The 22037-nt window shown below is 40.4% G+C and overlaps 1 protein-coding gene across 1 annotated transcript; it reads right to left on the bottom strand.

Annotated features, from left to right (window-relative positions):
- Window positions 1–9087: 9087 nt before the first annotated feature.
- On the bottom strand, window positions 9088–21879 carry LOC140237488 (leucine zipper transcription factor-like protein 1). Its single transcript, XM_072317413.1, has 8 exons — window positions 21775–21879; window positions 18312–18439; window positions 17645–17839; window positions 16952–17006; window positions 15612–15752; window positions 13198–13356; window positions 12137–12241; window positions 9088–11368 (listed from the first exon to the last, which is right to left on the bottom strand). The coding sequence occupies exons 1-8, from the start codon at window positions 21775–21777 to the stop codon at window positions 11246–11248; spliced, it is 909 nt and encodes a 302-aa protein (XP_072173514.1). The 5' UTR covers window positions 21778–21879; the 3' UTR covers window positions 9088–11245.
- Window positions 21880–22037: the final 158 nt, after the last annotated feature.

Raw genomic sequence — 22037 nt, 5'->3', positions numbered from 1 at the left:
AGTAGTACTGGCTTGCCGCTCTTTAGAACTTCTGGTGGGATACCATCATTTCTAGGAGCCTTCCCGCAGGATAGACGGTCAATGGCTTTGCTGAGGTCTTCTTTTGTAGGCAGGGCATCCAGCTCCTCCATGATTGAAAGGCTAGGTAAGGTGTCCAAGGCAGCATCTGTTACCTTATTTTGGGCTGCATAAAGTTCCAGGTAATGTTCTACCCAGCGTTCAAGCTGCTTACATTGATCTGTGATGGCTTCTCCAGTCTTTGTCTTCAATGGTGCAGTCTTGATGGCGGTGGGACCGATTGCAGCTTTAATGCTGTCGTACATGTCCCTGGTATTTCCGCTGACTGCAGCTGTCTGAATCCTGCGGCACAGGTTCAACCAGTAGTCATTAGCACAACGGCGCGCAGTCTGTTGAACCTTGTTGCGAGCATTTCTTAGGACATCAGGTGTACTAGGGCTAGAGATGGGGTTCTGCTTGTAACACAACCAATTCTTGCGGTCGGCTACACGTCACTTCCGGTTGACTGGAGTGAAAACAAACGGCTTGCGAGCGCTAATGTGCATACTGCTGTGCATGTGCGATGCGTATAATTTATGTGCAACATTGTTACGCAGCCGACATGCACATGGGGACTGTTTATCATTTTTCATTTTGTCGTTTGTGCCATTCATGAGATAGGGTCCTACATATATCATGTCTTGCCAGCCAGCAATATTCTAAAAATCTGGATCCTGATCCTATATGTCGATCAGTCCCGGTATTTTGCCAAGTTGAAGGCAGCCGGACTGGACCTGTGCCCGTATGAAATCGCGGCAGGACTCTGGATCAACGACCCGACAAACTGGCCAGATGTGCAGTCCCTAGGCCTACCGCGATACCTACGCTTACCTCATAGAAACTCCAGGTAGGTCTATAGGCCTAGTACTGTAGTACTTAGGGTAGGGCCTAATCTAGGGTTGACTAGGTGTAGGGCCTAATCCTGCCGCCCGCACAGCTACAGTAGGACAGCTTGCGCTAGCGCTATGCCCGCGGGGCGCCCCGGCAGCTCACGTACAGCGTTACCACTCCAGGCTCACGCGACTATAAGACTATGGTTTGTTTTCACTCCAACCGCTATCCATGACCCCGTGACACGCAAAATACCCGGATGTCCGACCATGAGAATACTGGCACATGGTCCCAGTTTCGAGCCAACTTGACTTCCACTGTGGGCAGAACAGGCCACACCCACTTTGTACAAATGCATATTCATGACACTATTAACACATTTACAGTAAAATATTTATACAATAATGCCTAAACTTTCTTGCTAAATGACTTTTGAAAGAATACCATTGTTGTTACACAGGGAGATCAAAATCAAAAGTAACTTTTTATTCCCTTATCACCTCTGAATAAACTGTTTTTTGTCGTATTTGTGTGGACTTGTTATGTGGAGGTTGGAGATGATGAATAAATTGTTACATTACTGTTGGCTCAGCTTATTCACAAATTGCAGGACAGAATGATGCCGCAGTTGCAGATCCCCCTCGTTTGTACAAAAATCCCTCTTAAAAGAAAATGGTGACTCTGCCATAATGTAATGTGGCTAGAAACCAAGATCTAGAACAAAGATGACCATGATGATGAGGAAACAGCAAAGCGCCATTTATGAGTAGAAACATTCAAAGACGCCCGGCTCCCAGGCTGTATCACACGTCATTCACAAAGTTGCTGGAAAAGATAAGGGTTCGGTTGAACAGATTTGAAAGCTCAACTTGAAGACAAGGTCATCTGTAGCTACAATGCTCGGACAAGACAGTCCCCTAGCTGTTCTCCACGGCTGCATATGTAAGAAGGAATAGGATTTCATATCCTCCAATAGAAAGGACAAAGGCTGTGACTGTAGATGTTCCTTGTTGACGACACATGACCAATAAAACTTGGCAATTGTCCCTTCCTGAGGTAAAACAAAGCATATGAAATAAAATAAAATCGCATTAACAAACAAATAAGAGACAAAATCAACCCAAACCAGTGGACCAACACAACCGATGTGCTCAATTGGTTCAACAAACTCCCGGACAAAGAGTCCCTGACCTTCATTGTATTTGACATAGTGGACTTCTACCCCTCCATCTCAATTGAGCTGTTGTCCACATGTCTGAACTGGGCCAAGAAATTCACCACCATAGAAGAGGATGAGATAGAAACCATAATGCACGCGAGGAGGACACTCCTATTTGACAACAACAACAAAGCATGGGAAAAACAAAAGGGACGAAAACAGTTCGATGTTTCTATGGGGGTTTTTGATGGAGCCGAGATATGCGAACTAGTTGGATTACATGCACTCTCACTCTTGAACAAAAAACTGAACACATACAGCGTAGGATTATACAGGGACGATGGCCTTGCAGTGCTCAGGAGAGCCTCTGGGAGTAGAGCCGATAGGTCGCGAAAAGACCTCATTAAAGTCTTTGATGAGCTAGGCCTGCGCATCACCCTAACAAAAAAGTCCTGTGGTACTCCCTGTGGTACTTGTCGGTACCACACAATGTACCACACACTTGTAATGTTACCACAGGAACTGTGTGGTACTGTACCACAGGCTTGTAGGGTACTCCCTGTATAGTACTTGTCAGTACCACACAATGTACCACATAAATAAATGTTACCACAGGAATTGTGTGGTACTGTTTTACAGGCTCATGTGGTACTCCCTGTGGTACTGATTGGTACCACACAATGTACCACACAAATATATGTTAACACAGGAACTGTGTGGTACTGTGTCACAGGCTCGTGTGGTACTCTGGGATGTACCACAGGGCAGTACCACAGGACATTACCACAGGAAAGTTCCACAGGACAGTACCACAAGACAGTATACACACAAATTGTCCTGTGGTATTTTGGGACGTATACCACACAACAGTACCACAGGACAGTACCACATGAATTGTCCTGTGGTATTTTGGGACGTACCACAGGAGAGTACAACAGGAAAGTACCACAGGATAGTACCACAGGACAGTACCACACGACTTGTTCTGTGGTATTTTAGGACGCACCACAGGACAGTACCACAGGGCAGTTCCACATGACAGTACCACAGGATAGTACCACAGCACAGTACCACAGGAATTGTCCTGTGGTATTTTGGGACGTACCACAGGACAGTACCACAGGATAGTACCACAGGACAGTACCTCACGACTTGTCCTGTGGTATTTTGGGACGTACCACAGGACAGTACCACAGGGCAGTACCACAGGACAGTACCACAGGACAGTACCACAGGAAAGTACCACAGGATAGTACCACATGACTTGTCCTGTGGTATTTTGGGACGTACCACAGGGCAGTACCACAGGACAGTACCACAGGAAAGTACCACAGGATAGTACCACAGGACAGTACCACACGACTCGTCCTGTGGTATTTTGGGACGTACCACAGGACAGTACCACAGGGCAGTACCACAGGAAAGTACCACAGGACAGTACCACACGACTTGTCCTGTGGTATTTTGGGACATACCGCAGGACAGTACCACAGGAAAGTACCACAGGATATTACCACAGGACAGTACCTCACGACTCGTCCTGTGGTATTTTGGGACGTACCACAGGACAGTACCACAGGGCAGTACCACAGGAAAGTACCACAGGACAGTACCACACGACTTGTCCTGTGGTATTTTGGGACGTACCACAGGATAGTACCACAGGACAGTACCACACGACTTGTCCTGTGGTATTTTGGGACGTACCACAGGACAGTACCACAGGATAGTACCACAGGACAGTACCACACGACTTGTCCGGTGGTATTTTGGGACGTACCACAGGACAGTACCACAGGGCAGTACCACAGGACAATACCACAGGAAAGTACCACAGGATAGTACCACAGGACAGTACCACATGACTTGTCCTGTGGTATTTTGGGACTTACCACAGGACAGTACCACACGAATTGTCCTGTGGAATTTTGGGACGTACCACAGGACAGTACGACAGGAATTCCTGTGGTAATTTTCGATGTATACCACAGGAGAGTACCCCAGGAACTGTCCAAAATCCCACAGGAAAATCATAATATGGTGCTATTCCACACAGAAGTACCACACAGCAAATCAAATTCATAAGTACCACAGAAAAATGGTACAGGATAGAGGATTATCAGAGGACTATCACATCAGGAGAATATCACACAGCAGTATTACACAGGAGTACCACACAGGAAAATTGTAAGGCAGAATCAACTGAAATTCATTTTAAAAATATAAACAAAAAAGTACATATTAATATTCCTCAATTAATTGATAGACGAGTTATGCTGTGAATTATGACAATTGATTTGCCATTACTTATCCTGTCCTATACTCCTACAGTATTACCTATTTAGTGAAAGTGCTGATGTAAAGCATGAGAAATTTCATAAGGACTTCTGTGGTACTCCTGTGGTACTCCTGTGGTACTCCTGTGGTACAAATTTTTACATAGCTCATGAATATTCATAAAAAGCACTCTAGATTTTAGAAAATACATATATGACTTAAAAAGTCAAAGTATTAATGATGGAACTTACTTTGAACTTTAGGAAAGATTGTCTAATTATGTTATGTTATTCCCAATATCATAGATATTGTTATGAAAGTGTAATTTCATATCTTGATAATAAAGTATAATCGAGTTAGTAACCATGCCTTAATGCTTTAAGGATAGACGGCCATATATATATGTACTGATAGGGTCGATGGCTACCTAGGAATAGAATATGACTATATAGATCTATTATAGGACTAGATTGGCACTTGGCCATTAGACTCTCGTTTGAGGTTATATGTTAGGAGTAGGACAGGTTACTAAGTAGAGCCATGTTTGTCCTGAAATCCATCACTCACCTATCATGAATATTCCTTGAAATGTGGCTAAAAGTCTCCCAGATTTTTTTTTCGATCTATCCTGTGTGGTACTCTCCTGTGGTACCATGGAAATGCTGTGTGGTACTGCCCTGTGGTAATGCTGTGTGGTAATGATCGACCTGTGGTACTGTCCCAAAATACCACAGGACAGTTCCTGTGGTACTGTTCTGTGGTACTAGTCCTGTGGTACTGCCCTGTGGTACGTCCCAAAATACCACAGGAATTCCTGTGGTACTGCCCTGTGGTACGTCCCAAAATACCACAGGAATTCCTGTGGTACTGCCCTGTGGTACGTCCCAAAATACCACAGGAATTCCTGTGGTACTGTCCTGTGGTACTGTTCTGTGGTACCGGTCCTGTGGTACTTTCCTGTGGTACTGCCCTGTGGTACGTCCCAAAATACCACAGGAATTCCTGTGGTACTGTCCTGTGGTATGTCCCAAAATACCACAGGACAATTCCTGTGGTACTGTCCTGTGGTACTTTCCTGTGGTGCTTTCCTGTGGTACTGTCCTGTGGTACTGTCCTGTGGTAATTACCACAGGAGTACCACAGGACTTTTTCGTAAGGGCACCGTCCAAACCAACCTCAAGGTAGTGGACTACCTAGATGTCACACTTAATCTAGACACCGGCACCTTCCAACCGTACAGGAAACCAATAACCAAACGACACCCCACTCTACGTCAATAGGGACTCCAACCACCCGCCCTCTACACTAACGCAAATACCCTTAGCAGTTGAAAAACGCATATCGACATTGTCTTCAAACGAAGACATATTCCACAACGCAGCGCCACTGTACAACGAAGCCCTGAAAAAAAAAAAAAGCGGCTACGAGAAAAACATCAAGTACTCCAAACCGAGTGAAGAGGGAAAGAGAAGAAAAAGGAAAAACAGGAGCAGGAATATCACATGGTTCAACCCACCTTACAATGCAGCGAACAAGACAAACGTGGGGGGTAGATTCCTGAAGCTCATCAACAAATACTTTCCCTAAGGGCACAAGCTGAACCCAATATTCAATAAGAATACGGTAAAAGTGAGCTACAGCTGCATGAAAAACATGGATGCAGTCATAAAATCCCACAACCAAAGAGTTATCAAACAATCCAAGTCACGTGACACCAAACCCCAACCCAAATGCTACTGCCGCCAAAAAGACCAATGCCCGTTGAGAGGAAGATGCATGGAAACGGCTCTTGTGTATAAGGCAACCGTCAAGCATGACGAGGAAAAGTGCTACTACGGGATGGCGGAGGGTACCTTCAAAGACAGATATAGGAATCATGTTAAATCTATCAAGAATGAGAAATACAAAAACGAAACCCAACTCTCAAAATACATCTGGAGCCTGAAAGAAAAACGCGTAAACTTCACACTGACATGGGACATCCAAAAAAAGTCAAACTTAACTCTAAGAAGGAGTGGCCTGTGCAACCTCTGCCTCGATGAGAAGGCCATCATCATCCGAAACAAAAACGCACTCAATAAAAGGTCCGAGCTTATATCCAAATGCAGACACCGGAAAAGAAAAATCATCCATGCGTCAAACCGATCCACCGCGCCACATGAGCACAGAAACACACCACTTTGTCAGTCTGCCCGAGGATCGCGACAGCGTGAAACCGCCGGTAGCAGACAAGGCACCAAAACACAGGTACGCCTAATATGCTCTGCTTCACAGCATTGAGCACTTTTCAATCCTCAACAAAATACATATTCCCGACGGATATATACCAAACGGATATATATATATATATATATATATATATATATATATATACACACCCCACTTAAAGCATTTTACTAGTCCTATTTTCATGGAAGTTTTACCTTCTGCCTGTCAGACCGTAACCATGCAATCATGAAAGTTTAACTGGGTGGCGTTTCATTTTATTGTTTGATAAGTGAATTTCCTAAAGTTGATGACATTTTGTTAAAAGTTAAAACGCATGAGCACTTTTGAGGTTACTTCGAGGAAAACGTTGCAAAGTTAAGGCGAACTCTTCAAGAAACCGTGAGTGTGATGAGGCCTATTGTGTGAGTCGCCGATGTATATAATGTCGCGTTAGTGCGTGTGTGTATGTGTGCAATGCATGAAAGAGTGAGTGAGACCTCCCCCCCCCCCCCCCCGGGGGGGGGGGGGGGGGGTCTATCACCTGACCAGCGCACTTTGCCTTTATGGCACTCCATATGAGGCAAATTGCATGTATTTCCACAAATCTTAAGATTCGGGAATTATCGCATGCCCGCTGGGCAACACCTTCCTAAATAAGGGATATATTAGGGGGAGTTTGGTGAGTTCACATGAGCTAAAGGGTCATTCTAATGAAACTTATACGTATATGATTTAAAGATGAAATACAAAAAAGAATTTACAGTTAAGACATATAAATCAAAGAGAGAACAAATAAGCACAATCACACTTTTTAATTCTTTCCAATGTGAGAATAAGATATTGTTTATTCTAAGGAAAATATAATCAAGATAATAGGGAGAAGTTATCATGAGTTATACATAACGTATAACTCTTTTTTTTTTGTCACATTATGAATCACATGACTGTATACTCTTCAGTACGTACTCTTTCACTAATATACAGATAGCAATAATTGTCAGATATTACATTATGTACTGTCCCACAACAGCACATTATCTATAGTAAACCATAACACAAACCATAATACAAGGGTACAAAGAATTTTCAAGGTGTCTGTTTTCACTTTCAATAATGTAATCATAACAAGTAGAATATCATAGTTCCAGAAAACACATACACTGTAAATGTATAGGCCTATCAATTTGAATACCACTTTACTTTCTGAAAATCAGCATGATTACTCTTTGTCTAGCCTTTTTGACTGAAACAAAGACAAATTCAATTGAAAAGGTAGAATCACAAGAAATGTAGCACTGATGGATGTAACTCAAAGAATACAAGTGTTCAGAATACATAGTACATTGTACAAGGTATGAATCTACCTTGTCTACTTACAATGTATTAGGGAATATCAAGTGTTAATCAAGGGTTTAAATGCAAAAACACACAAAAAAGTACTGTATATCCCTTTAATTCAATTTGAGATATTTGATACAACTTGTATTAAAACTGCTGAAAAAAAGAGAGAAAATGATTAAAGTATGTGTGTACGTGATAATTCTTCAAATCTAATCTTCAAAAATATTTTTTATGTAACAAGTGCAGTATCATTGAATAGAGTTCATTTTCCTCTATTTGATGATGTCACTTTAACAAATTTAAAAATGGCATTTATCTGTTTATGCATGTCCAATTCTTAACTTGTACTTCCTCTCCAAAGTGCAAGCTGTACTGTACGAGCTGAAATTTTCGCGTACAGATATTTTCGCGAATTGCTACTTGGAGGACATTTTCGCGTGTTGTTAATTTCGCGGTTGCGAGGGTCTAACTGAACTCAGTTATTCGTGCGATGTTATTTTCGTGGTTCAAAGGCGATTTGCGAAATTCGCGAAAATAAAACCACCGCGAAAATTTCAGCTCGTACAGTATGTGATGAGCAGTACATGTACATTTTTCCTGCCTTCTGAAATATGCAGTTATACTGGCAATATTTACACTGGCAATCTTTATAAACACAATACTCTCACAAAAATATTCCACTAGGTATCACTTCACATGATCTACATGTATGCAAGGTCAGATTGACTAGTGGCAGTACTGAGTTATACCTAGTCACATCTGTTGATATCATGCTTTCACAACACACATAAATATGTTAATACCAATTATAAATATTTCTGTGCCTCGAATACTAGCATGTGAAAGTAAAACAAAAGAGACAATGGCATTAGCTCCAAACAATGATAACAATACCGGGCTGGTTCATCTTACTTTCAAAGACCATTGAGTGAGAAGTGAAAGGAAGTTGACCAATTCTGTCCTAAAGTTATCAATGTTGAAATCTCATTTCCTTCAATGTGCCATTTTCATTCAATCACAAAGGGAAACAACAAATATGAAACTTTCTAATTTTGACATGTTATCACTTGCCAATAGGTAATAAAGCCTTGCTCATTAGAAGTAAATTCTGGATCATGCACAAGTAATACACTGCCCTTATGGGCATCAGCTTTTGCTCTTTTAATTTTGGATCAGCTTTCCATACGTTTTCTTTGTGTGTGTGTGTGTGTGTGTGTGTGTGTGTGTGTGTAAAGCCCATGGTGGCCTTGTAATGATATGATTGATGTAGAGTGATTTTCATGCTCAAGTAGAACTTAATCACTTTTGGAATCTAAGAAAAAAACACATTCTCAACAATCTTCTCCATCATATCAGTTATTATTAGTAATCATACAGAAGTGGCACACTCTCTTAAAAGCTACAAGAGATTTTCTTGCTTGGGACATTACAACAAATCATTTTCTTTCATGTAAATGAATACATAGTTTCTAAAGTAGTAACTAGATACTGACAGTGTACATGTTCAATGCACTAGAAACATGGCGAAAAGCCAATGTTTATTACCCCTACTGAAACAATCTGCACAGCTGCCTCAAACACAAGCAGCATGCATTACTTGACATTACAACACAATTTCACTTTTCTAGTCAATTACCAAATATCTATACTTTAATAGAATCTAAAATATTTTCTGATTTTAATATGACCTATGTCGGATTACATACAAGCATGCACACTACACATATTAGACTAACAAATGTGTACAAAGACACTCTAATTATTCTATTTTAGCCCAACATTAATTACTGCTCAACTTCTGCCTAAATGGTTTCCAAATAGTATACAATTATCGTTTTCTTGAAACGCATGCAATGTTTCCTTTTTCATTCTTTAACAGTCCCTGTATTGCAAAGTTCACACTGGCCTCATCATTGGCTTTGATGCTGCTAATTCTGAACACACACCACTGCTTTAACAGTAACCACTCTGCCATTGGCTGATGAGATGACTGGATCACAGAAGACAAAAGTCACACAATAAGAATATTCTGAGGGGGTGTTATAAGTTATCTGCTATTTGAGACTACATAAAACATTATATACACGCTAACTATTAGCCTACATGTCGTGACTTATGCACACAAAGAAAGAAGTCTGTGGTTTGCTGTTGTTTTGCATCATATAGAGTTGCAATCGCAAGTTAATTCCATATTAGATGTAGATATTGATTTATGAATATTGGTAGTATCAAAGTTGCAGTAACCTGCAACTCTACAGATGGCTCACATTGAATAGTTAAGTATGCTGTGAACACGCAATATGCAGTCTCATCTATGAGAGCCTGATTGCCAATACTTACATTGTATGGGCCTCATACACCATTTTCTTACCTCAAATGATGAGCGTGTGAAAATACAACAAATTCATGGCACTTGGCAGTGCTCACTCTCAAAAGCCATGAGAGGGAATCAATATATCTGCACTTTCAACAAACGATATAAATATTTCATATTTCACTATATCCATCATTCTCCTTATGGCAGGCTGCACTGTGTGGCTGACATAAGAGTTTTCTACTTCAAACCATGGATGAAACTAAAACTGACAATGCATCATAATTTTGACATGCTAATCACCCTCAAAGACCTGGGAGCATGGGAATATATACCATGGAGTGGGAAGGCTGGCCTGGCTGGGACATACTCGAGAATCAAAATAATGAATTGTGTACAGATTTATCACTGATGTGATGATCTCTATGTACATACAGTACACACACAGCCACAGAATCTCAATTGGAATCGAATGTTACCGATGAGCGTACACTTTGATGCACATATTCGCTGACCAGTGCTATTTGTAGTTTCGGATGTACACCGTGGGCAGCATATGAATTGGGCCACCCATGAATCCCCACACTACTAGTTCGTTAATGCTTGACCATGAGCACAGATTCCTTCAATAGAGTAACGGGCTACTTTTTCAAAGTAAGAGTGCACACACACACACACAGACACGGATACACACAAATAGGAAAAAGATGTGATGGAGACAAATCTCCATCAACCATAATAAATTCACATAAGCACTCTTAAAGCCCTGTGTGTCTGAAATGTTGTCATCCAACAGGGTTGTACGGACAGAACGAACAAAAAGTAAATACACAACCAGCGCAACCACCTGAGGTATTTACACCTTCTGGTGACTTACATGTATATGCCATGACAAAAATCCTGATTATATTAATTTGCACATTAACAAGACAAAACAGCAGTCAAATAATAAAGACGTTTACCTCTATAACACCAAAAATATATTTTCAATGTATTTTTAGCTTTGTAGTCCCTCTAGAATCTCTTTGGCAGTCGTACACCACAGACAGCTCAGGGCACTAGTCATCGTCCTCGTATTTACGCAGCCGCGTCCTCAGTTCTTTGATCTGATCATTCTTCTTGGACAGCATTGACTTCAAGTTTTTGTAGGCCCCAGTTTGACTGAACTTCTTTTCAAGCTCCTGTCAGGCACATGACAAACAAAGTTAAGAAAGGGGTCAAGGTTGTAGGTGAGGAGAAGCATGAAATTTCAAAAATCTCTAGACAAATCACACAGGATGGCTTTTGGTGATCCCTTCTGAGAGTGACCTTTGAGCTGAGGTATCATTATGTTGGACACTAAGCTACTGTTTCTCTTTATGGGGGGGGGGGGGAGGAGGAGGCAAAGTCTTGTTGATTTGATATGATGACAGTCAAATTTCAAATGTAATACATCAATGCTTAATATCGAAATGTGAAATGGTGGTGGAAAACACAATTACTTCTAATGTTGACAATGATACTTGACTATCAATTACAATAATCATCATGTATCTCTTCATATGCGTTTTAACTTAAAAGACAAATTCTAGTTAGAGAAAGCAAAGAAGTACGATGTAACTTTGCAAAAAGTATGATTCACACAAAAGAATACCATGAATTGGATACTTCACTGTACAATTTGACGACACAATTTTGCAAACAGGTATGTAAGCATGTATTTTAAACAGGAATTATTTGTTCTTGATATCAATGATGAAGACTGGTCATAATAATATATATAATAATGGCAATGACAATAATCAATATATATTTTCCTCTTAAGTTCAACCATCACTTTTAAGTAAATGCAGAAATCAAACAGAGAGTCCATTATCAGGCACTGTTTTGACAGTTCAATCTTTACATATGTATATACCAGAAAGAACAGTAAACTGTGATGATAAAATGATGTCTGGAATAGAAAATACCTTTTCTTTCATTTCTAGTTGCTCCTGGATCTCCAGTAACCTATGCTTGGATGATATCAGGTCTCCTTCTAGAGCATCAGCTCTATCTGCACTCAGCTTAAGATTCTGTGTGGAGGATTTACGTACAAAAACATGTTTTTTATTTTTAAGAATCAAATTTAGCGATTTCTCTCCTTGTCTCAAAGTTGATGTACAGTGCATTTGTGTTACAGGAGGCAATATTTCAGCATTGTTTTAATTTTGCAAATATCAGTTGACTTGCAAATTTGAGGAAAGTTAGTGATATATGGCCAACACAATATTCAGTCTATAAAACTTGTCTGCACATGCCATTAGTTACCTCCTCAGTTTTCTCACTGAAATGTATCAATCTGTGTCACCAGAATAAAACCAAAACCAAAGCAAAGACAAGGATATGAATTTGCACTGAATTTTGCACACCATCACCTCTTGAGGCCTGAATTTCAGAAACCGACTGCATAGACTGTATATCCATCCCAAGAAATAACAAAAAACAAAACACAAATTGTAAACGGGATTTGTCAATAACAAATATTCCCAACACAATGTACTTATTGGCCCGAATTCATGAAGGTGGTACAAATGAAACCATGGTTTAAGCCACGGACAAAAACCATGGAGCGCCAAGTGTCGCACGGAATATTTCGTTACGAAATCAGTCATTTCATTGCTGAAATGGTGACAAAATGACATTTTGTAACAAAATGGACATTTCGTCCACGAAATAACTTTGTTAACGAAACAGTCATTTTGTCGACGAAATGATCAATTTCGTGATGAAATATTCCGTGTGACACTTGGCGCTCCATGGTTTTTGTCCATGGTTTAAACCATGATTTCATTGGTACCACCTTCGTGAATTCAGGCCATTAAGTTATTGACACTTCACTAATCCCCACTGGCGCCATTACATTTTAATACATCCCAAGAAAGAGAGCATTACATTACAGCAGGTTCTCTTTGATACCCTTAGGTGTCAAAATTCACAAGTTATACTAAACAAACTGTTATTCTGAATCACATCTCCGCACAAAACTTACCTTTTCCATTTCAGATCTGACAGAAGCCATTTTATTCTCCATCTCGTCCATGTTAGCCCCACCAGTTGGGAGTTTTCTATTCTTAGCGTCCCCTAACTCTTCTTGGGTTCGCCTAAGATCAGCCTCAAGCTTGCTCCTGTCGTGCAGGGCCCCTGAAGCCTGTTGACGTGGACACAAACATTCATGCATTACACTACACTTTACAGAGTATCTGCTTGTGCTGCGATTCTCGCTATCCCCAATGACGTAAAAAGTACCTGGATGTTGATTTAAGCGTCATTTACGGTGCATTCTGGGATATTTCGGGAGCCAAGTCACTTCCGTTCATACGTGCGAGATATGCCAATGCTCTTTACATGTGCAGCTCGAAGCTTTACAGCTGGCAGACTGTATTCTTGCGTGTACTTACTGTTTCCTCGACTTGAAGTTCAGCTTTTATATGATTTGAAATTTCTCCATTCTAGAGAAATTGCTGTAAATATGACTATGGGTCGTTACTGTGAAGCTGCCATGTGTTGGTCGCACAACAATAAACAAACAAATCTACAGAAATATCCCTGGCATGCGAGACGTGACGTGGGTGAAGTTTCCGGGTGACTCCACAGCGCATGCGACTTGCTTGGAAGAAATTGCTTCGGAGACAGGATAAGTTCGAGATCACAGTTCGTTCCCGATTGTGTTCGCAGCACTTTGACAGAGAACAAATAAAAAAAGATGGGCATTCCATGACGATATCCAGGTGGGTGGATATTTTCCAGTATTATTTTCAGCATATACAGAGATGACTGATGTGCAAGTGGATCGCAATGATCAAGCAGTACCGTTATGTCTAGCTTGTATGCGCGCGCTGCATGCTATATGCAAGGCCTAGACTATAGGGCAATGCGGGGGCTGTAGCTACAGTATGTATCACAAGCCTAGTTGGCTTGGGTACTGGCGCCTATCCGTGGCCGGCACGGCGCTAGGTAAGGTACACATACGCGCACGCTAGCACTGTGCAAAATATGCCCTGCACCAGAAGTGCCCGAGTCCCGGAAGTGCACTAAATCTTGACGAAAAAGCCACATACGGGTACTTTTTACGTCATTGGCGATAGCGAGAATTACACCATGTTCTCAGAGGCCATGGCAGTCACATTTCAGACCACCGTGGACATACCGGGATGGATGTGAGACAATGTGGTGAGACGGGATAGGTTAACTTGACAGGCTGTGATTACCGTGGATGCCGTGTCAGATTTTTGAACTGTCAAAAAATTTACCAAGGCAGTCCCGGTGCTAATGAGGAACCTTGTAGGCCTTAATAAAATAGGGTAAACACAACCAAACATGACGCCATGTATTAGGCCATAACAAAACTTGGGAGGCAGTCCGTAGTGGGACGCGACGGAAAATATTGATGAGCTAGCCTGACCAGCCGCTGTGAGAACAGCGTCTGATAGCTATGTATTCACCGGAGAAGGACCCGAACAAACAAGACTAGAATACTATAGCAGAACAGGAGAATGTCTCATCTACCCACGACGCACTACGTTTTGGGCAAACGGGGCTACTGTGGCTGCCGGGAACATGGTGTAAACACAGCATTACATTTGGGCTCCATTTCATAGAAAATTGTTATGGTAGCAGCTCTTCCCGCAATGGAAAGTGTCATGGTTATGACAAGAATCCTGCTTCCGGATTGGTTGTTGCTGCAAGAAGTCATTATACCAGCAACAACCGCCATAGTAATGTCTAATATGAAATGAGACCTTGTATTATGATACATACAGGGATGGTGCAGCTAACCGGAAAGCTCTGGCGGGCACAATGTATACATTCAGGCTGCAACAGCATATGCAGTTGTAGTTGCAGACACTGATCTTTGCACACTAGAGCATAGATTTTAAAAATATTTCATGAGTTTCTGTAAAATTCCAATTTGACACATTACACAACAGAACATTACATAACTCCTTATGCACAAAAAGGCAACCTTTGACAAACTTGAGCCAGCTTCTTGAGCATGGATGACCTAACACACCATTACGCTTAGATTTAGCTGTTTACAGACATGTCCTTTCAGTTCTCCTTGTCGACAAAACATATGCATGTACCAGATTAAACAATCTTTTAGAATGGTTACAATGCAGAGGAAAAGTCTCACAGCCTAACCTCATTTTCTGCTAATACACTGCAGAAGTTGGCATGCTGTTTGCAGAAGGCCCCTACTAGGGGTGTACAGACACAGAACTGCCTTTATATTCATCATGCATTTTACATGACACCCAGGTTCATATTAATATCTGGCCTACTTCAATCACAGGTAATATGATGGCACACCCATGCAATGCTGAACAAATATGAATTGGGCATACAATATGCTGATTTCAGTTTACTGACAAAATTTGTTGAATTACCTTTTTGGATATTTACCTTTGATTCAATTTGTGTGAGCCGCTCTTTGAGTTTGTTATTCTCCTCATTCAGCCGTTCAATCTCATTCTGTAGTAGTTGGACCCCACCTGCCTCCATGGGGTCCAGGCGTTTCAGTTCAAAGGTTGGCTTGGAGGTAGACTGATTGAGGATGGCAAGAAGACATTGAGCAATACTAGCTGATAACATATCATACCAAAGAGAATTTCACAAATGACAACACTCATCCATTAATAAACAAATAATAATGATTACATTATGGTCATACTCTTAACCTGTTGAGAACGGACTGATTTTACATTAACATGCATTTCCCATAGACACCTGCATGAGTATTCTTGGGATTCATCTTCAGTGGGTTAATGTATCATACAAAATTACATTACAGTGCATATCCAATGAAAGTACAACTAAATTGCAGTGTTCAGAGATAATTTGTATAATTCTGAATATTTCGCCCTTTTCAAGCTCCTGATTTCTGTATGATTTCAAGTTTCATTTGTGAATAATTTGCTATTTTAACAAAGTACAATGTATAGATTTTCCACATACTGGTAGTTGATAGGCTGTGGGACAGAAGACCTAAAGGTCATGATATCTATACAAGGGTTTATCTTTTCTTGCCCCTGGCAGACCCGTTAACTGTGTCACGATCTACTTTTTCTCTTCTGCTTTGTTTCAGTCTTTACATTTTGTTTCTTCCCTCTGTTGGATTGAAAGTACTTTGTGACTTCCTATCCAGAAAGTACTTTGTGACTTCCTATGTAAAACATTTGAAATGTCAAACAAATAATATTAATGTTCTTTAAAACAAAACAGCAATGAGCAAGAAATTAAGTACAGTGCACTCACGTTACAACACACATGGTTATAATGAAATTCCGGTTACAACAAAGTAAAGATTAAGGCCGCAACATCATTTGCTCAATGTTTTTTTTTTTTTCATTGTTTATTTGTTCGGTTATTGTTTATTGTTCGGTTATAACGAAATTTCGATATAACGGGAAAAAAAAAATGCCGGTCCCGAGGACTTTGTTTTAATGGGAGTCCACTGTTATGTGAGCTTTATGCTGGACTACTCAAGATTCATATGATATGAAGTGTTGTCAAAGTATGGGAGAAGGAAGAAGGCCAGAAAGATAAGAAGCAAGACTCTAAATACATGATGATACATGTATTTAAAATCTCTTTATCAATATCAGTCCCGTTATATTTTATCAAAACATATTCTGAGGTGTGAGTGCCCAAAGCAAAGATGATAACTTGGCAGATACAATCAGGTCATACATATGGGATTGAAATGCGAAATGATTTGATTAAAAAACATGATATGAACTTACAGCAGATCCTGAGAACTGCCTCTCTTCAAACTTGGCAATCATTTCAATCAGCTCCCTGCAGAAAATGGAGAGAATGAGGTTGAGAAATAGATACAATGAGACACTAAAATTAGCGAATGGATTTGACTATATACATGTATACTATGAAAATTGCTACTATTTTTTTTAAATCAATTGTGTGCAGTGTCAACATAGACTGCACACAATGTAGCTTTGCAAGTAGTGCCAACTGTACACTATGTAAGTGGCCAAATATAAAAGACACCACATATAGTATGTTGGACATTTTGCTGCATTTCAACACTTTGCCTTCTTAATGGTGAATATTCTAAACATGATTAATTGTTGGATGCTTAAATGCTGCAGTTTCAAGTCTATGTTACACTGTAGATCCGGTGCCACTCATGCCACAGTCTATCATCTGGTCTAGAAAAGAGATGCACAATACTCTATCATTTTCCATTCAGAAGAACTCAAGAGTGCCCACGAGTAGCCAGTGGTTTGAGATGACCATGACATTAATTTTTCATGCCTATGTCTATGTACAGCTATAATCGATATATCACTGGATGTTGACATTCTGACTGTCTAAATTTGTTAACATACATGTAGACCCAACAATGAGATGCGCTCTCTCAGGTCACACATCTATAGGTGATAAACCCCCAAAAGGGCATGGTAGGGATAGGGCACCTGTTCTCCAGCTCTGAGATGTCAGCCTGAAGCTTGAGATGCCACTTCTCTGCCTGTTGGAAGAGTTGCCTCAGGAGGAGCACATTGGTGTGGGAGGTGTTGATGAGCTCCGATTCGACCTCTCCTCGGACCACTGCCTCCAGCCCGTCCAGCAGGTCGGTCACTTCGTCCACGGTGAAGGTCTCATCGGTTAGCCTACATTGGGATGCGTTGGAAGTCATTTAACTATTCACTACATTCACGGTTAACCCCATTCTTCAAAGCATGCAGCTCTCTCCAACCTGGGTGCACAAGAACAGGGGCATTGTTAGTCGAAGTGTGTGCAACTTCAGAGTAGCCTCTAGCTTCTAAATCAACCTGACACTGTGGAGCTGGCTGACACATGCATGAAATATCTGATGATACACATGTTGGGATTACATTTGGTGAATCAATACAAATCGTAGGTGTAGGAGGCTCTTAGTCACTGTATGTTGCATGCTTTCTACACAATGATCATTCCAGTTTCGATAAACTGTTTCATTATCTAAGAAGATAACTAATCTATTTTAATCTTGACCTATTCAGTATTTCGTACAGAAGATAATTACATCTCTTTTCCTCTGAATGTGAGTATTTAGTGCTACCGTTGAAGTGATAGAAGGTGGACATCACTGAAGCATCTTACCTGCTGTCTTTTACATCCTCAAAGCATGCCTCCACACTGCGCAGGTTCTGTATACGTTTGTAGTTGGCAAATCTCATGTAATTTACCACAGTGGTGTGGTGATGCTCATTCAGACCCAGCTCACCAGCCTGTGATTTGATAGCAAACAAGATTTCACATATTTCACATATACAGTGTATACTGTATGTCCCCCAAAAAATTACAGTGGGACCCTCCGCAATGATAACTTTAAAAATGGTGAATCAATCCAAATACAATTTATTAAAGATTATGAAACTATTCACTCATTGCCCACATCTTACAGAAAACCCCATTCAATTTGATTCAGTGGTCAAAGAGAAATGAGGGATTTGTACTAATTGTAGAGCATGCTAGGAATCCCTTCCAAGTTCTGTCCATTATCTTTACACATTAAAGGACAAGTTCACCTTCACAGACATGTGGGTTGAGTGAATGCAGCAATATTAGTATTAAACACATCAGTGACAGTTTGAGGAAAATCGGACAATCCATTCAAAAGTTATGAATTTTTGAAGTTTCTGCTCAGTCAGGGCTGGGTAAAAAGACTAAATATAGCTTGTGATGTCACATGTGTACAACGACATACATGTAAAGAAGAAAGAAAATCCAACATACAAGTGTATTTCCATTTTTCTTGCATAACAAAAGAACACTCGACTTCTCTCTTTCAGAAGGCAGGGGGAATAATATTACCCTTTAAGTATACTTCAGTAACAAGTCAACGTGTGCACTTTATTCAAAAAGTAAAGTTTTGTGAAATTTTCTTTTTATTTTCCTTATATCGTTGTACACATGTGACATCAAACACTGTAGTAGTCTTCTCATCCAGCAGTGACTGCACAGATACTTAAAAAAAAATTCATAACTTCTGAACGGATTGTCCGATTTTCCTCAAACTTTCACTGATATGTTGATGTATTGCTGCATTCTCTCAATCCTTATGTACAGTATATGAAAGTGGTATGCAGTTCCAAAGCATCCAAGTGCTAAACTTGGAAGAATCTGACCCAAGACATACAAACTTTACAACAATCTTCATTTCTCTGTGACTACTTAACCAAATTGAATTGGGTTTTCTGCAAAATACAATTGTAAAGCTAAGATGTTATATTTGAAGACCCTGGGCTGAAGAAGCATTAGACAGTTTAATCACATTGGGAGTTACCAATGCAAAAAACTAATTGTATTTCTTTTAAAAATATGTATAGAGAGATCTACATGTACATGTATTGTATATATATATATATTTTTTTTTTTGGGGGGGGGGCATAGGCCTGCTGTACAGTACATGTATATTCAATACCATATTTTAAAACATAGGTATCATCAAAATTTGGGAGTAGATTCTATACTACATTTCATTTTACATTGTCAACTTTTTTAGTTTTTCTTTCCCCCTCACCCACCCACCTTTCCCAACTTTTGCAAAGCCTTTAAAAAAGGCTTTAAAAAGGGCTTTAAAAAAGCCTTTAAAAAAAGCCTTTAAAAAAGGCTTTGAAAAATGGCACACATCACACATGTAAACTGTTCACCTAGAAAAGGTGCCTTTTACTTTTTTAGTTTATTTTTTCTATTGTCAATGAACAGAAATACAAATGCCATCCATACAAATATAAATTGAATTGAAACTGAAATTGGATTAAAAAAAAAATTGAAATTGAATCAAATTATGGAATCTGAAGACTTCTGCCGCAGGGCGCATGCAGTGCAGACAAAATATAAATTAGATCTAACTTCAAACATTCTTCTAGGTTTTTCTACTATTAACGGTACGTTACTGTACCTAATAGAGGCAAACTGTAGGTACAATATAGCCCGACCAGACGCTGTTACTACTAGTGTTTAATACTGCCTGTCGCTACGTACAGCGACTGGGCTGTGTATAGTTCGGTACAATGCAACAGGCCTACCTACACTGCAGTCTGCACTGGTTGGCTGTGCAGTGGCTACAACACTACCGGTCTGGTACAGTTGTTATGGGGGCGTTTCACTCAGCTCAGTCAAACTTAATTTAAGATTGACTAAAAATTATGGTATGCCGCTGGTTTCTGACATTAGCCTAATCAACACCCACCCACTTCAAATTATCATTAAGGTTAAGTTTACAGAACAATTCCATTGTTGATTTTATCTTGTTTTTACTAACGTTAGATCTAACACGTTAGAACTAGATCTAGATCTAGATCTAGGCCTAGTAAAGTTTAGTAAAAGAACTAAAATTTAGGCCTACACTACACAGTCATGACAGTAATTGCTACTATTTAGATTCTAGACAGGTCTAGTACTGGGTAGGCCTACATGAAAAAAGTCTCCAAAATCTCCATTTTCATTAGAAAGTTGGGAAACATTGAAGTCACACACAGTATAAATTTTAATTTAAGTTCGACTTAAATTCTTCGGGAAACACCCCAATGCGTGTGCGTGTGTTACGTGTGTGTGTGTGTAGCAGTAGCTAGCCCGACCAGACACTGTTACGCTATGCGAAAACAGCGTCTGACACGCACGGCATGCAGCCACGAAGTGAGGAACCTCAACACAACTACAAAACTTAGGAACATGTATACTTTTCTCCTTTAAACAGAATACTTTACTCACGTTAAATGCTACAGAAGAATAGTTCGCCACACTGGGTCCATGGAGACCACTTGCGATAAGTCCGTGGAACAAATAAATGACACTTTCTGGCGCAATTCCTGACCGCCGGGCTTCGTCGTTGCAGGATTCAAAATGGCGCCTTGACTTATGCGCATGCGTGACCGGATGTGCTCCAGAGCGAGCGCGTGTGCGTTGAAAGTGTCGAACAAACCTTGGCGTCTGCGACACAATAACCCAGTACAGTTTATAGCTGTATAATCCTACCTTATACTAGTAACCGTGCGTACGCTGCTTGAAAGGGCATTCACATCACGTGACCACCCGATATCTGAGCTTGGCCTGGCGTGAAAGATTGTGTACGGTGTGGACATGCTGGATATGATGATCAATTTCGGTAAGTTTCATTACGTACATTTGAATATATATAGCATCAGATGTAGAGTAAATATTGAAGAGTATACTCGATGAGTTTGAGGTGACAAAAATGATCGTAAGTATCAAAAGTCAAAGCTATCGTGTACGATTACGTCGCCTCTCCTAGTGATTGGTGGTCGCGCGCGTACAGCCCTGTCGCGACGTACCATGTACAGCGACTGGGCTGTGTATAGTTAAGCAGTAGCTAGCTGTAGGGTCTAACGTTAGACTCGACTCTACCGAGACGAGAGGGCCGGGCAAGCCACGGCACAAGCCGGGTCTAGCACGTCCCACCACTAGCAGGGCCAGCAGGGAAGAAGAAGGTCGTCAACACATGGGTGAAATGTCACACAAAATCAACATCATAACAACTAAACGTATCATTATTTTAGCATAGACAAAAAATAGAAAACGACAGCAACATGATACCTACCATTATGTCTGAAAATAAGCCTACGTCAGATTCGTAATGGTGTATGGAATGATTAGGACGATTCGCTCCCCGGAGCACAGTTTACGCAGAGGCCTGGTAACGAATGTTGACCTCTAGGGTCAATCATAAATCTAAGTGCAAGTAATGCCAGTAATTTTGGTTTTGAGACTTAAAATTCAAAGGTTTTTTCACACTTCAATAATTGTAAAACTTTGTAATTTATTTTTATAAAATTAGAAAATGCATTTGTAAGGAGTGATACT

The sequence above is a fragment of the Diadema setosum genome, chromosome 14, assembly GCF_964275005.1.
Source record: "Diadema setosum chromosome 14, eeDiaSeto1, whole genome shotgun sequence".
Classification (NCBI taxonomy): domain Eukaryota; kingdom Metazoa; phylum Echinodermata; class Echinoidea; order Diadematoida; family Diadematidae; genus Diadema; species Diadema setosum.
Note: the sequence above shows the minus strand (reverse complement) of the source record. Positions and strands in the feature narration are given on the sequence as shown.